General features: G+C 35.4%; 2 protein-coding genes across 3 annotated transcripts in view; one reads left to right on the plus strand and one right to left on the minus strand.

Annotated features, from left to right (window-relative positions):
- The window catches only part of COLGALT2 (collagen beta(1-O)galactosyltransferase 2), a 115,433-nt gene extending 113,969 nt beyond the window's left edge, over nucleotides 1-1,464 (minus strand). Inside the window, exon 1 of the mRNA XM_017524386.2 lies at nucleotides 1,384-1,464. The gene's annotated coding sequence lies outside the window, so the exon portion shown is untranslated. The remainder of the gene's footprint in view (nucleotides 1-1,383) is intronic.
- TSEN15 (tRNA splicing endonuclease subunit 15) lies at nucleotides 1,453-16,958 on the plus strand. Of its 2 annotated transcripts, XM_017524389.1 has the most exons (5): nucleotides 1,453-1,677; nucleotides 4,152-4,233; nucleotides 4,533-4,668; nucleotides 14,817-14,958; nucleotides 15,558-16,958. In XM_017524389.1, the coding sequence occupies exons 1-5, from the start codon at nucleotides 1,543-1,545 to the stop codon at nucleotides 15,576-15,578; spliced, it is 516 nt and encodes a 171-aa protein (XP_017379878.1). In that variant the 5' UTR covers nucleotides 1,453-1,542; the 3' UTR covers nucleotides 15,579-16,958. The 2 variants fall into 2 exon arrangements, with proteins under 2 accessions (XP_017379878.1, XP_017379877.1); XM_017524388.2 differs by lacking the exon at nucleotides 15,558-16,958 and having other exon boundaries at nucleotides 14,817-15,353.
- Nucleotides 16,959-17,340: the final 382 nt, after the last annotated feature.

The following is a 17,340-nucleotide window of genomic DNA, read 5'->3' on the forward strand; positions in this document are numbered from 1 at the left end:
TTTTTTTTTTTTTTTTTTTTTGCTGAGATTTTCTGTTTGTCTCCTGAGATTTTCATTAATTGAAAACATTTTTTACTTCATTGAGAATAGTTTTAATAGTCACTTTAAAATCCTTATCTGTCAGTTTCAACTTCTGATTCATCTCAGGGTCAAACTCTAGCATATGCAATCCATTTTCTTGAATTTCACGTCAGATAGTTTTGGATCGTATACTGGAGTTTATGAATGTTAAGTGGAGAGTGTGGATTCTATTATTCTTCTCTGATGAGTGTTATTTCCTTTGTGTTAGTAGGTGATTTTTCTGGCTAGATTTTAACTGCAAACTCTCTCCCTTTCGGAGACAATTCTGGTCTCAGTTCAGATTTTTTGTTTTTAACTGAGCTGCTGTGATTCTGTTTTGGGTAGTTCAGGAGCTCTCAGAGATGTGGATTGACAGAGTTTGGGGATCCACTCTCTGATCCTTCGTTGGGATTTCTTAACTTCTTCAGAATTCAAACTATTCTGGCTTCACTTTTCTGCTTCCCCAGATAAGAATAACCAATAAGTTTTATACACACACACCTGCGGCTGCTGAGCCTGACTTCTGGACTGCACTTAGCCCCAAGTTAAATGCCAGAGAGAGGGGTATGTTCTTGTGGAGTTCCTCATCTTTAAGCAAGCTTGCCCTTCCTACCAGTCTGCTGTTCACCCTCCAGTATATTCAGCTTTTTGTATTGTGTTCAACTTGTTTTCTGCTGGGGATGGTCCAGTAGGGTATTAGCCTATCATGGTTGAGAGTAGAAGTTCTGTCCTGCCTGGGACTTTGGATTTTGACTCATCCTTGTCTTGGTAAATGCGATAGCCTCCTCACCAGTCCCTGTTTGTGTCCTTGCTTCCTACAGTCCATCCTCAACATAGTCAGAGTGATCCTATGAAAACATAACAGGAGCCTCCAACAGTTTCCCATTTCACTCACAGTAAATTTAAAAATGCTTAAAATGTGCTACTCTGCCTGCCTGAAACTCGTCCTTGGCTTCCACATTACATGCTTGTGCCAGTTTGTATCCTATCTTTCTGAACACTCACTCAGCAACTCTAATCCTGAAACGTGGGTCCAGCCTGAAACTATGGTTCTACTTCAAAGTTTTTGTCAAGGCACTGAGTAAGGCTTTTCCGGTTCTCAGGAATCAGAAACCAGGACCCCACTGCTGAAGGCAAAGAGGACGTATACATCCCCCAGCTTTCTCAGAGAGCTATAGGCAGCACTGACTTAAAGAGGATTAGGAGCTTCTAAGGCGCAGGCTACTCTTTAATATTCTTCACGCTAGAATTTGCTCGGATTTGAATAAACGCAGGGCAAAACTAGAGACGACACTAGAGAGCGTTCGCGCAGGTTCTTACTACCTTGGTCAGAAGGAGGGACTGATGCAGCTTTCCTCCCAGATGCAGAGCTGCTCGTGCTGCCAAGGCGAGTCTCGGGGAAGCGGAACCCACAGGCGCGCGCGCAGCTGTTTCTGGCCGGGCGCGGGTCGCGGTGCACCACGGGAGCGCCAAACCAGCGGCATGGAGGAGCGCGGCGATTCCGAGCCGACCGCCGGCTGCAGCGGCCTGGGTCCAGGTGGTGTTCGCGGCTTTGGCGACGGCGGCGGAGCTCCCTCGTGGGCCCCCGAGGACGCCTGGATGGGCTCCCACCCTAAGGTCAGGAGGCGTGAGAGGAGCAGGGCGCCGTCCGGGCCCCTAGCCCAGGCAGAACTCCCGGGCCGCCCTTTCTTTCTCCCTCAGCGGGAGAGCTGAGGATGCGCGCCACCCTCACCGAGGTGGACCGGTGTGCGCAACTGCCAACCCCAGGCAGCATCGGTTTTGTTTGTTTAAATGAGTTGAACTATTCGTTCCGACACCTTCCCCAACCCGCCACCAAAGCCGTTCTGGAACTGAGGACCAGACATTAACTCCACCCCTCTTGAGGGGGAGATTCCTAATAAGCATTCCACTAGTTTTGCTGTCTAGGTAAATCCCCTTTCGAGGATGAATTTATTTAATCCTCACGATAACCATACAAGACAATTTGTGGCCGATGGATAAGCTCTAGGGGTTCATAATGGTAAAGATTTAGGCACAGTCACGTTTACACTTAGCATTGGGTCCAGAGTGCACCTTTATTTTGCAAAGGTGCAGATTCCTAATATTTCAGATTTCTTCGAAAGTTTGAATAGGTTCTTGCCCAAAGCAGAGCTACTCACATTTTGCCTGTATTTTTCTACAGTAGCAGGAAGGGAGATAAAGATAGTCCCCTGTGTGCTTCTGTTTGAGACATTACTGCCTTGTCCCAGTAAGGGTCCAAGCAGTGAATAGACGAGTGAATGGAGATGTGAGTTTTGTAAGAATCTCAAAAACTGGTCTGGTCTGGTACTTTAATAGAATTATACTCTTCTGCTAGAGAACAATAATTCATAGATAATCACCTAAAAACAGGGAAAATTTTGAAGGTATATGTTTGAAAAGAGTTAACCTTTTTCAGCTTCTCTTGCTTAATTTTATCTTCCTACACCGTCCCCTTCATCCTCCCAAAAGGTGAGAAAAAGAAACAATAGTATGGAAATATTTAGTGCCATGAAACAATAGCATGGAGAGACAGCATAATGGTTAGGAGCATGAACTCAAAATCAGACTTAGTTTAAATCCTGATTCTGTCACTTATCGACCTTGTGATTTGGGACAAGTTGTTTGATCCCCTTATGCCTCAGTTTCCTCACCTGAAAAATGGGGATATTAATAGTCCATACTTACTTACAGGGTTGCTACAGAATTAAATTAGTTCATATTTTTAAGCCATTCAACATATAGAAAGCACTATATAAGTATTTAATAAGTGAAACACCAGTAACAAATTTTTAAAACCTTATCTAGATTTGGTGGTGTTACTCAGTTTACATACTTGTAGAGTTTTTTCATTTTGAAGTTAATGGCTGTGTACACCATGACCATCAAATCTCTCCTTTTGATTTATCTTCTTGAAGGATCAAAATGGTTTTTAAAAGAAAAAGAAAAGAAATAATAAAGTAATAGGAGGTATTTGTTTTTCCAGTTTCACCTTTTTGTTCATTCAAAAATTATGTAGGTTCATCCAGTAAAATGGTATCAGATTTATTACCCTCAAACACACTTTTATTATTCTCCTGCTTAGAAATCCTCAGTATTTCCTCAATGACAAAAATCACACATTTAGCTTAAGACCTTGCAACCTGGCTCAAAATTATGTTTTGAGTGTCACTTTCAAACATGTTTGAAGTAGACAACTAATAACCCGTATCCTCCTGTACCTGTACAGTTACAGTGAAGCTGATGGGAGAATGTGACTTCAGACCTGTCCATATGCAGGTCTGCTAGTACGTCACCTCAGCATTAGCCCTGCATATCCACCTAGTCGCTGGCATAGCTGGGCACCTTCAGAATTCTGCAGCTGTAGGCCCCTGAAACACCTTCCCCTTACGCTGACCAGTAGTCTGAAAGAAGCAGCTTTCTCTAGTTTCTTGTCAGCCCCCTTTTAAAAATCTAATGATTACATAATTAAATGATTAAAAAATTAAATGATTAAAGTAAGAAAGAATGGATAGAGGCTAGGACTGATATTCTGGCAGACTCTCTCCACACACAAATAAGAGGCTAGGGAAATACACAGTACCTACTAATACGTGCCAACGTAAATCTTATTAAAAAGGTTTCTATTGCTGGGAGATAGGTTTCTTTACAGTCCCTTGAATATGTGTGACTTAATCCCACCTTTGTGTGATTACCTGCACTATTACTCAACTTCTCCATTTACTCAAATCACAATGTTCTTCCGTGCTCAACTTGTATCCTATCCCACCTCTGCTGTAAAGCTTTCACCAGTCCCTCTGAGTAGACCTCTTCTGACCTGTTGTGTCATGTTTTTTATTCCATTTACATGGTTTTTAATCACAGTCATATATTGTTATTTGCCTGTGTTAAGTATGCATGTATTTAACAATTGCAAGTTCTTTAGAGACAGAGATAATATTTTATATTGCCTTTTAACTTCCACTATACCCAGAAGAATTTTATGGATTATATGTACTTAATGACTACTTGTTGATTGGAAAATATTAAACAATTCTTCCTTCTCGATTTGACAATTATATTTTAATTTTCAGTATTTAGAAATGATGGAATTAGATATAGGAGATGCCACCCAAGTTTATATAGCATTCTTGGTTTACCTGGACCTCATGGAAAGTAAGTTGTTTGTTTATACTGTTTTGTTATTGGGACTGTGGTAGAGGTTTGGGGGATTGGATTGGGATATAGCATTCTTCACATTATAATAAGCAATCTTTTATGCATTTGCTGTTAATTTTATAATTTCTTCATTTATTTACATTGGGAATTACTGAGTAATAGAAACTACTAGAAAAACAAAGAGAGGAGGTAGTGTTATGAGTGATATTTGCTCAGCTGAGTTTTAGGTAGAAGTTTGGAGTTTTTATCTTTTGATTTTAATAAACATTATTGTCCATTCAATGATGCTCTTTCAGGCAAAAGCTGGCATGAAGTAAACTGTGTAGGATTACCAGAACTTCAGCTCATCTGCCTCGTTGGTACTGAGATAGAAGGGGAGGGGTTACAGACTGTGGTGCCTACCCCAATCACTGCTTCCCTCAGCCATAACAGGTGAGCAGGTGATTTTGGTCTAAGTTCCTTTCCTGAGTAAAGAAGTAGGAAACATTAAAGGTAATGATACAGTATTTTTAAAGAAATTTGGGATACAGCAATCATAGCTTTACTCTTGGCTATTTGAGGGATAAGTTAAATATGAGTGTTGTATTCAGCCATTCTTGCATTACTATAAATATCTGAGGTTTTTTTTTTTTTTAATTTCTTTAAAAAAAAGGTTTAAGGGACTCATAGTTCTGCAGGCTTTACAGTAAGCATGCTGCTGGCATCTACCTGGCTTCTAGGGAGGCCTCAGAAAGCTTATAATCATGGCAGAGGATGAAGCAGGAACAGACACGTATATGGCAAAAGCAGGAGTGAGAGAGAATGTGTTGAGAGGGAGGTTCCACACACTTTTAAATGACCAGATCTCACAAGAACTCACTGTCCTGAAGACAGCTCCTAGCCATGAGGGATTTACCCCCATAACACAAATACCTCCCACCAGGCCCCACCTCCAACATTGGGGATTGCAGTTCAACATGGGATTTGGGCAGGAACAAATATACAGAGTATATCAAGGATTTAACAAGTATTTATTTAGCACTTACTCTGTGGTCAGAGTACATTTTCAGAGACAGTATGTATGGTAGAAATATTAGCCTTATGGAAGTATTTATATTCTTGGTAAGGAAGCAAGACCATTACATTTGAAATAACAGATATTATAAGATGTACCATGTAATCGAAGTCATACTTGATATAGGAGTTGGTAAAGAGCATGATTAACATGCAAATTGAAATCAAAGAAAGTTTCATGTAGTTTTTAAAAAGCTTAGGTATACAGCATTGTATTAAACATGTCTTTGTTTCATGACATATTCTCATTATAGTTCATGCTTGGTTTTTATTTATTTACTTAGTTATTTTTAATAATGTTGTAAGTATCTCTGTACCCATCACCCAAAGCAAAACTAGGTTCTTGACTATAACTAACATCTAATCTTATAAGTCCCTTAACATGTTCTCACTGACCTGAGGTAACTGTCATTTTGAATTCCATGTTCATTGGGAATTTTAAAATTTTAGATATTTTTAACTTTAATTTAAAAATCTTTTATGACTGAACTTATACACTTAATATTATATTGCTAAAATTTATCCATTGTGCCATTTTTGGGCTGCCATATAATATTACACTGTGTGATTATACCACCATTTTCACATCCACTCCCTTGATGATGGAGTATTGCTAATGTTGAACTTTAGGAGATAATTTCAAACATTTTCAAATTGGTTGCCTCAATTTACTTTTCACCTGCAGTATAAACAAGATCCTTTGGAGCTGTATTGTCTCCCATGTTTAGTATTGTCAGACTTTTAAATTTTTGCCAACAGAATGGATTATTCTCATTGTGGTCTTAATTTGCCTTTCTCTCATCACTTATAATACTGAGTATTTCTTTATATATGTATTATTTATAAGAAATATCTATTCATTTCTTTTGCCTATTGGGTTGCCTTTAGTTTTCTCCTTGACTTCTATGAATTCTTCATATATCCTTGACATTAATAGTTTTCTTATTGTGTTTTCCAGTTTTTAAATCTTTCACTGTCTTTAAGGTGTCTTTTAATGAATAACAGTTCTTAATTTGAATATAATCATATTTATCCATCTTTTATAATCAATATCTTTTTGTCTAGTTTAAGAAATATTTTCTATCTAAAGGTCTAAAAAATATTCACCTACATTTTCACTAAGAGTTCTATTGTTTGTTGTTTTTAATTGTGTGAGAGGAGATAAGGGATACCATTGTCATATGGATAACCACTTTTTCTACTTCCATTTACTGAATAGTCCTTCCTTTTCTCATTATCTGACATATCACTTCTGCTATTTTCCAAAGTTCTAAACATGCATTAATTTGTCTCTGGGTTCACTATTATATTCCATTAGTCAGTTTATCTGTCCTTTTGCCAATACCACATCTTCTTAATTGCTTGCTCCATAAGAAGTCCATGTATCTGGTTAGCAAGCCGCCCTATGCATTTCTTCTTTAGAAGCTGTGGCAGGCAGCTTCTATGATGGCTTCTCATGATTCTGGTATTCACTCCCTTGTGTAACTCTCTTCCCTTGAGTATGGCCCAGACTCAGTGACTTCCTTCTAATTAGTAAAATTTGGCAAAAATGATGGGATGTCACTTCTAAGATTAGGTTACAAAAGATTGTGGCTTCTATCTTGGGCACTCTCTTGCACTTGCTGTACAGGAAGCCAGCTGCCACGTGAGCTGTACCGTAGAAAGTCTGAAAATAGAAAAGAGATGACAGTTATTGATGGATCAAGATTCTTGAGAGATGAGGAAGGATGGATTCAAGAGGATAGTGGAAGAGAGAAATATTGAGCATGTTGAGGGGAGCCTTAACCTCTGAAAGTGGGGTATGGAAGAAAGATCAAAACATAGCTGTAGTTGGGTGGCATCTAAGTGGGGAAAAGGGCAGAGGCCCTTAAATTCCAGCATGAATAGTGTTGATGAATAACTTACTTTTTTTCTAGTTGACTGTGACTGAATGCATAGCATTCTAGTAGAAAGAGCCCTAAACTAAAATCTTAAGACCTGGGTTCTACTCTTGGGACTGACACTTAACATTTTGTTTGATGGTTAGCAACACACCTAATTTCTCTGGGTTTCCATTTCCTTGTCTTTTTGTTGTTGTTGTTGAGGGGTTTAGATTGCCAGTACATGTAAGATCCCTTCCAAATTAAAGTTACTGTAATGTAACTGATTATTTTCATTGTGCATTTTTCATAAAGCTGTATTAAACTAGCTTGCATATTTCTATGAAGTATTTTTTGCATTTATGATTCATAATGATAATTGTTTTTTAATATACCAGGGTATTCATCTGCTTCTTTGAGAAGCTCCTTACTGTGAATTTTTTTTGTGTTTGAGAGAGTTGTTAGAGCTGACACCAAATTTAGTCACTAGTATCTTCTGGTCTTTACTAGCATGATTTCCAAGCCATCCTACATCCAAGAGTCTTAATTCATTCCTCAAAAATTATTCTTTCTGTCTTTTAATTACTGGAACAAATATTGTCCTAGCTAGTATTAATGTTATATTATTTGTTTGGACAAGGAGATACTATTTGAAATTAACCTGCATTTATTCCTAAAAAATAAAATTAATGAAATGAAAGCAATAGCCTATTTTAATCAAAATCATTTCATAAGTCTAGAAGTACAAATTTGTTTCTATTGTTAATTTCTAATATTTTCCAAGTGGTAATTAATGCTTTTCTTTTCTAGCTTGAATGGCTAAAGCTTGTTTTCTTCTTCAAGTAGAATTAGTTGGAATGATAATTTGGCAAGGCATTTTGATGCTCTTACATTTCACTGAAGGAGCTTAAATCTTTTTGTCTTGTTTTTATATAAATATTCTTTATTATACAGTAGAATACTAATATAGAAAATAGCACAAATGAGGCCTGATGCATACTAGATTTATTATGCCTTTTAGGGCATAACATTTTCTCAACTCAAACTATTCAAATAACTTTTGTGTGTGTATGTGTGACTTCATTACTCAGTCTTTAACAGGTGCAATTTTTTAGATAGTAGGCATCCTTTTGTCTATTTTTACTTTTAGTGTACTTTATAATATAAAATGTTATATATCTAATAGTAATGCTGCAATTCCAGCCTTTCATAGTTAATGTAGGAATTTTTCTGTGTTAGTAACACAGAGAAGAAAATGATTGGCTTTGAGTCTTTGATAACCTTGTATTGCAAAGAAATTCATTGGAACGTGTTCTAAAAGTATTTGGTGGGAAGATGTAAGGGTAACTCACCATGAAAGAAAAAATACTTTTTATTTAAGAGGGAAAACAGTTTTTACTTATTCAGTGATAAAGCATCTATATAAATTAATGATTCTGTTTTCACTTTAAAATATTATTGTCAGATAATATTGCTTGGGCTTTTTGGTCTTAACAAGTATTTATTGAGTGACTCTTATGTGTCAGACAATGATCTAGGTGCTGGGATACCATGATGAACAAGTACTTTCATGACATCCTCATGAAAGTAGTATTCTAGCACTGAAGGTTAGCTTAGAAAATACATTTTATTTATTTATTTTTTTGGCAATTGTTGGATGGAATCTAAACAAACAGAATTGCCCTTTGTTCAGATATCTAATTCAATGTGTGATTTGGGACTGCCTTCACTTATTTTGTAGCTAGATAATTGAATAACAAGGATAATGGAGTACTGATAAACACTTCAACAGGAACATATACAAAGTAACATCAAAACCCAGAGGAAGGACAGGAAAAGTCTCTTTAGCCAGTAGAAGACCATGGTTTAGCAGGGCAACTGCAAGTAATTAAGCATAACTGCCTGCCTAGCATGGTGTCTAGTCAAAGTAGGTATCTAGTAATATTCCTTAAGACAGCAAATGAATAAATGAATGAGTGAAATTTCAGAGAAAAGAGGGAAAGGATGGAAAATTAGATGTGAAAGCTTATTTAGATTATGAAGGCCATCATTGTTTTTACTTTTTTGCTATTGCTAATGGTATTCTAACAAATAGCCTTGTGAATACTTCCTTGTACTCATGTATGAGAGTTTCCCTAAGGAAGATGCCTAGAGGTAGAATAGCTGGGACTTTTTTTTTTTTTTTTTGGAGACAGAGTCTGGCTCTGTCACCCAGGCTGTAGTGCAGTGGCATGATCTTGGCATACTGCAACCTCTGCCTCCCAGGTTCAAGCAATTCTCCTGCTTCAGCCTCCTAAGTAGCTGGGATTACAGGCATGCACAACCACACCCAGCTAATTTTTTTGTATTGTAGAAGAAATGGGGTTTTACCATGTCTGCCAGCCTGGTCTTGAACTCTTGACCTCAAGTGATCTGACTACCTTGGCCTCCCAAAATGCTGGGATTACAGGTGTGAGCCACTCTTCCTGGCCTGTCCCTTCGTCTTTACTGGTTATTGCTAAATTGTTTCCAAAAGGATTATGACCAGTTGACATTCACACTTGCAATGTGTAAGTTTTCACATACTGGGAGAAGATTTATAGCATGTGCATAACTGACGGAGATTAATTTAGAATATATAAATAGCTTCTGGGACTTCAAAAAAAAAAAAAAAATCCCAGTGGGAAACCTGGGCAAAGAATGTGAACAGGCAACTCACAGAAGAGAAACTCAAATGCTCAAATCTGTTTGTAAATCAAGGAATTACAAATATAAGATGTGTATTTGTCTGTGGCTTGTCTTAACTTTGAAGAAGATTTTCAGATAGTTTGTTTTTATTGTTTGACAAAAACAAGATACTGTTTAATAGGGAACTTTTGAACAGAGCTACAGCTAGCACTTAGAGTGTCTTTGAACAATTTAGAAAACGGAGCTCCCTCTTGACGTACAAAGAAAAATGTCTCTTCAGTAAGGTGAAGGGCAGATTTTAGATCCACTTGTGCCAGGTACCCTTGCACAGAGCACAATCTACATATCTGTACATGATGCCCTGCACCTGGAGCATGTCTCTGGAGCCTTAGGTTTTCACAAAGAACACTGTGAAAATTACTGCTAAATGCATGGTGTCATTGAAGGGCTTTAAGCAAGGAAGTGAGACTATTATTGTTTGTTCTATGTGGTTTTAAGAGTACTTTGCATTTGCAGAGAATGTTATAGAATTTCAAAGTATTTTAAAATATTTGAAATACTTTTATAAGTAGACTTTCATTAAGTCAGCACCAAAATCCCTACGGGTATATAGGGTATTTGTTTTCTCCTAACTTTACATACAAAAAGCTGAGGTTAAAAGTATATTTTCACTTGTACCCCCACTTTTTCCAAAAGACAATAAAAGATCAAGTGAGCTGTACCAAGATCTCAGTCTCATAGCTATTGGAATTTCTCTTCCTTTATTGGTTTTTAAAAATATTTTATTGTAAATGAAACCAGATACAGAAAACCACACAATACCAATGTATAGATTAATGAATTATCATAAGGCAAACATCTAGAACTCTTGTAATTATAACCAAGTTAAGAAATAGAACTTTTCCAGGCATCCCACTAACTTTTCAATGTGCCCCATCCTAATCATAATTTTTCTTCCCCCAAAAAGTAGCCATTATTTTTTCTTTCATAATAATAATGGGTTTTGGCCCATGTATTGTTCCCAGGACCTCTTAGCTCTAAATTTGTCTTTTGACTCTCAGTCAAGAAAGAATGTTGGAATGTCAGTGGTGAGACTGATAATATATTATCAGGAATATTAGTTTTATATTTAAAAATACTCTGCCAACTTTAGTACTCTATTGTTAGAAACAAATTACTTGCCACATACTGTACAACCAACCTTAGCACACTAGTTGTAAATCAACATTTTAGACTATGTTGCTTAGCTGCTTGAATATAGTGCTTTAAAAAATACCTTGTATTCCTCTAAAAACCTTAAATAACATTTTTATTAGTAGGAGAGTTGGGTAGCATACATAGCTGTAGAGTCAGAGGAGTTGGTAGTTTGCTGGAGCTATAGTTTCTTCTTATTTACAAAGAGCATATAGCACATAAGGCCTGATAACCGTCTCTTTTGTTGAAGGAGGAGGTTTTTATAATCTGTTGTTTGTAAAACTGGACCAAACTCTGTCATTTACATAGTTAACTACAACTTAGTTATAAAATATTTCCCTAGTGATGACAAACAATCTCACTGTTTCAGTTACCAATCGACTGTTAAGTGGCAGAGTGGCATATATATTTATATCGTTTATTCTATTATTTATTTTATGGTGTATATGTATTTTCTGCCTCCTTAAAAGGCAATTGTTCTAGGCAGTGTTTAATGTTATACCTGTGTGCTTTTCTGAGAAGGCCTGAACAGTTTTTAATATCTGCTTCCCACTTACTTTCCCAGGCTTTAGACCTGGTGATTTTGTTTACATACTTTGTGACAAGAGTGTAGGCAGATCCCATTACAGGGTAAATGTGTATTTGAATGACTGTGAGTGAATGCATTACTTTGAGCGCAAGTACAGGTTGTGATTAGCATTTTCTGTAAAGCTGTTATATGTAATATGTGATCACAGTTAAAACACTGTCATATTTTTCAAGTTTCAGAAGGTCTTGTGTATACTAGTCCTTATGAAAATATTGATTTAATGTTATTTCCTTATCTGTAATGGGAGAATAAAATTGGTAAAGTGTCCATTTCTGATTATTTGGTAGGAAAATTATGCTGATGGAGTATGAAGTGATTAATTGCTAGTGTTTCTTGTTTGATCTAAAAATACTTCCTAAAGCTAGTGTAGAATAATTTTTAGTTTGCATTATAATGCCATATTAAGTTGTGTATTCATGTGGTATCCATATGGAGAGTATTCTAGATTGTTTCTTTGCTAAAGTGAATTTAAGGAATCCATGTAGCACCTTCGGTAAATGACTATAGAGGTACGGTTTCCTCAGACACAGCAATGGTATAAAATCATATTCATAGATACACAGAGACCAAAGAGATCTGATTAATTTAAAGATGAGACAACAAGAGGAGTACTAATTAAAACTAGTGACCTGTCTTTTCTTTCTTTTTTTTTTTTTGAGATGGAGTCTTGCTCTGATGTTTTGCAGTGCTAAGATTGCAAATGAAGTCAAATTTATGTTCAGATAGTTTGATTAGCTTCACTTTGGACCACATTGGGGCTAAAAATTTTGACAAAGGTACAAAGGCAGTTCAGTGGAGAAAGTCTTTTAAAGGATACTTCAAATGAAGCTAGTACACCTTTATGTCTACACATGAGATTATTATATGAATCAATTAAATGGCATATATGAAAAGACCTTGTAAACTGTCAAGTAGTCATATTATGTAGTTTATATACCACCTTGCAAATTGAGATATAATATTTATAGATGCCCCTGCCTCCATGATTATTGCTAAAACTGAATACTAACCCAAACATGCTAAGGAACACTGTGTCATTAGTGGAAACAGAAAATGTTTATTTTCTGAAAGAGTGTGAATCCCAGAAATTGACTTAGTCCTTAAAAAATTATTTCCAACTATGCTGAACTGCATTACAATTAGCTAGATTCTTATTCATAAGAATGATTTACTTTAGAGAAAGACATTCTGATAAAACAACCATAGCTATTAATCAGAAACTTCATGACTCAGTACTGATGGGAAGTCACACCATGATAAAAGACAACATACCACAATTGCTTCATCAATGCAAATCTTTTAGTGTAACTAAATATTTTTCTTCTTCAAAAGTGGCAAACCAATACCTAAATTAATAATCATAGAAAAAGATCAATTTTTATAGGCTGTCCATCTTGAATTAATTTTTTCTACAAAGATGGAAAAGAAGACACAATGGATCAACTAAAATTTTAATTTTATCTACATCTTTTGTTGTCAGTATGTACCACAATTACTTCCCAGTATGCAATATACATAAAACTCACTATATAATGCACATAAAGCCACTGCAATGCTACAAGATGAATTTCTCTAAACATCCCTAACTGTAGACTGTGATGAGAATGCGACACAAACAAGAAGGAAACTTATTAACACAACTTTAACACATTTTCCATTTCTCAAGATACAGTGTTATTTAAATCAGAAGGTGTGTTTGTATGTGTGTGTTGACTTAACTCTTTCAAAGTCATTTTAGAATTGGATTGAATATGAGGAAACAAACTTGGAAACTCATTGTCTTCTTGAATCATTATATTCATGTATAAACACAAATGGATAGGTATTAGGTTAGCAGGCTTTTGTTACTGATGTTTAAACAAACCAGTTTTCACTCTGTAATGTTAATATATTGTGCACTGTGATATTTTAACAAGAACAATTTAGTTTCAGCTTTTCTAGAAGTTTATTGATGTTTTAAATCATGCTTAAAATCTCCAGTCTGTCCTACAGATTTTAAAAAGCATTATAATTATTGTAGTAAGGATATTTCAAAGCAGAGACTTTCCTTTTTAGATTCTTTGTAGATTGAATAACAGGCTGGGGAAAGCATGATCATATGAATTTTTACTTAATGTTGAGAAGTAGAAGTTAAGGGGACAAGTTACACTTTTGGTAAGAAAATATAATATTAAGTTATTTATGTTTTCAGTTGTAGGATGTTAGTATGCTAGTAAATCTTTTCAATTTCTGGAGAATTGGTTGGCTTAATGAAAAAAACAACTGATCATTTTTTATTTGCCTTTTTCAAAAAGTCCCCTGGATATTTACATTTTACTGAATCATTGAACACAGGCTTATTGAGTAGGTATTAAGGATTTTTAGTTAGTGATAAACAAAAGCTAATAGTGCTTTAAATATCTAGATACTAGATTTGGTAGACTGATTTCCACAGCAAACAAAACAAAAATCTTAACATTACCAAAAAAATTTTTTTTAAGAAAAGTTTTATCTCTCTTTATATTTTTCTCTTAGCTTTTATTGTATCAGAATACATATTAAGAACCCTAAAACTATCTCTACTCAGATCTAATAATTCTGATATTCAGAAAGACTTAAGAGGAATATTTAAAGAGGAACAACTGTGTGGAGAAAGATGATCCTTGCCGCTTATCTTAATTAGCACCACCCTCCCCTGGTTCCCCTACCCTCAAAAGTCCAAAATAACTTTACAACAATAGGGGAATGATTGAGTAAAATTGTGGGTTAAGGAAATATTATATAACCATTTAAAAGTAGTAATTATTAACCCTATGTAAAAACATGGGGGAAATGTTTATTTTTTAACATTGCAAACTTGAATACCAAATTGTTCTACTATAAGATACCAAGTTAGGAAATTGGGAAATTATGCCTAGGGTCCTTAGCCAATTTAGATGCACTAAACAATTTAGATGAGAACTATTCCGTTCTGTAGTTTCCCAGATACAGTTTTGATTCTCTCAGATATGATCAGGAGAGATTGGTGAATGTTTTTGAGAAGGGCTGAAAGTCTCTAATTTGCAGGATTTTCTCTGTGAGAAAACAGTATCTTACATGTTTATATTTGAGACTTCAGACATTTCTTAGCATTATGGATATAATGTATTGCCAGTGTCTTCCCTAAGATTTTATAGTATTTGATCTTATCATTAATTGAGTGACTGCAACTCCTAAGTATATTGTGACTTTATTTTCAGGATAAGGGAGATCTTGAAGGCATCTCGAAAATTGCAAGGTGATCCAGATTTGCCGATGTCTTTTACTTTGGCCATAGTGGAGTCTGATTCTACAATAGTCTATTATAAACTTACAGATGGATTTATGCTGCCAGACCCTCAGGTCAGTTTTGAGCTAACTGTATGCAATAATTACAAAAAGAGGAAGATTATGACCTTTTTGAATGTGACTCAAGTCATTCATAGAACTGCCACTTCCTTTGCCATAGGGAAAATTCAAGAAAAAAGTCTTGATTTCCATACCTCGGAAAACTGGTTATATTTTGTTCAAAGTAACATGTTCCTAGTAATTTTTGCCAAAAAAAAAAAATGATTTCCTTACTCTATGGAGAATTTCATGGTTTTCCACAGTATTTTCTGAAGTCATTGTCCATTTAATTATTTAGTGAGTGAGGTAGAATGTAAAGGCTAATGATAGTTGTAACTAAAAAGCACTTCTTTAGGAGATGTTAAATTGGTTGACATTTTGACAGGAATATTTTAATAAAATAAAATAAATTTTAATAAAATAAAATAAATTTATTTTATTAAAATAAAATTTATTTTAATAAAGCGAAATAAAATAAATAAAATATATGTAATTTCTTTACATACTTTGTTGGCATAATTTGGATAATTACATTAAATATCTCTGATTTTGCTTTTGGATTACATTATCAGAGAAAAGTCCATCCTGATCCTGAGTTTTTTTTTTTTTGGCAGAATATTTCTCTTAGAAGATGACATCTATGTTTCCTGATGCATGTTTTATTCATACAAGATTGGATTTGAGACCTATCAGACTACTTCATCTTTTATCTCAGAGACAGTCAGGGCTGACTTAGATAGTGAGGGTTGATTTCCCCATTCCATAAGATTTTCATTCTGAAGAATAAAACTTCCCCAGGTAGAAGACTTTTTCTTTCTTAAAAAATATAGGATAGTTTCTTAAAACTTTATTTTCTTATCTAGAGACAGTTTGATTACAGTTGTATACAGGTTTATGTCTAGGATGTGTTCAGATGGGTGGAACCTCTGTGCTGCTTTTGTCATCCCACACTCATAGTTGCCTCTTTGTTTATTGCTGCCACTGCTAGCTCATTGTTGAGACTGCCATCTCTTTCTCTTACTCAACTCTCCCAGTGTGTTTTGGCCACTGCAGCTATCTTGGAATGACATTTTATATAAACCTTGTCACCTATTTATGTCTGCTTTTTCTTCTCCAGTAGAAAGTAAAAACTTTCTTTCAATTGGTCTTCCTGTTGCAATTACTGTTATTTCTCTTTTTTGGTTAACTTTAAATCAAAACTCAAAATATGTTCATCCAGAGTGTAAACATACATGCCTTGAGTAACAGGGACCAGAAACATGCTACCCACAAGAGTTCTGGGCCTTCCTTTTCATTCTTATTAACACCATCCTTATTATGTCATAGCTTAAATATTATAAGAGAGATAGTGTGGGACAGTATCAGCCTTAAAAATGTCTTCATTAATTAGACCCAGTTATTCCACTTTTGTTAATGTCTCTCAAATTGTACGAGGCATGAAAAATTATATGCACAAAGATGTTCCAAGTGACATTATTTTTAGTATCCCAAATTATAAACCACTTAAAAGTTTGGGGTAAAGATCAGCAAACTTCTATAAAGGGCCAGAAAGTAAATATTTTAGGTTTTTAAACCTACTGTTTCTGTCATAACTTGTCAACACTGCTGTATGAAGCACAAAAGCAGCCATAGACAGTACATAAACAATACAGGCATGGCTTTGTTCCAGTAAAACTTTATTTACAAATGTGGTGCCACAGTTTGCCATCCCTGGGTCTAGGAAATAGTCAATAAAGAGATATATACAAATGGTACATAATGTACTTATTGAAAATTAGTAATGAATATTATTAAAAACATGAGAAATGTTACATTAAGTAAAAATTGCAAGAGGCAAAAGTGTGTGAGTGGGTATTATCATGGCTGAAATAACACATCAAGCATATGATAAAAAGATGACAAATTACTAACTGGTTATAGTGGGATGGGAAGCAGTAAATGGATGACTTTGTCTTTTCTCAGTGTTTGTTTTTATTTGTATTACTTTTATAATAAAAATGTTTTATAATTAAAAAGTGTCTTGAAATCTATATTAGTTATCATTACAAAATAATATTACCACAAATGTAGCAACTTAAAACAACACACACTTATTATCTCACAGTTTTTGTGGATAAGGGACCCAAGCACAGATTAGTTGCTTCTTCTATAAGCCTACAGTCAAGGTGTTGGCAGGGCTGCAGTTTCATCTGAGGCTTGACTGGGGAAGGGTCAGCTTTTTCACCACATGGTTATTAGTAGCCTTCAGTTCCTTTAGAGTGCTCAGTGCTTACATGCTGTTGGCAGGAGGCCACCCTCAGTTCTTTGCCACATGGACCTTTTCAATATAACTGGTTGCTTTCTCAAAGCCAGCAAAGGAGAGTCTCAGCAAGATGGACCTTATAATCTTATATAATG

This window comes from Cebus imitator, unplaced genomic scaffold (genome assembly GCF_001604975.1).
Source record: "Cebus imitator isolate Cc_AM_T3 unplaced genomic scaffold, Cebus_imitator-1.0 Scaffold33, whole genome shotgun sequence".
NCBI classification, from domain to species: domain Eukaryota; kingdom Metazoa; phylum Chordata; class Mammalia; order Primates; family Cebidae; genus Cebus; species Cebus imitator.

Bases quoted from the DNA above. Each gene is read 5' to 3' on its own strand.
- TSEN15 (XM_017524388.2), top strand. From the start codon at position 1,543: ATGGAGGAGCGCGGCGATTCCGAGCCGACCGCCGGCTGCAGCGGCCTG. The intron at 1,678-4,151 runs GTCAGGAGGCGT...TTTAATTTTCAG, and splicing joins GGATGGGCTCCCACCCTAAG to TATTTAGAAATGATGGAATT. The intron at 4,234-4,532 runs GTAAGTTGTTTG...ATGCTCTTTCAG, and splicing joins TTACCTGGACCTCATGGAAA to GCAAAAGCTGGCATGAAGTA.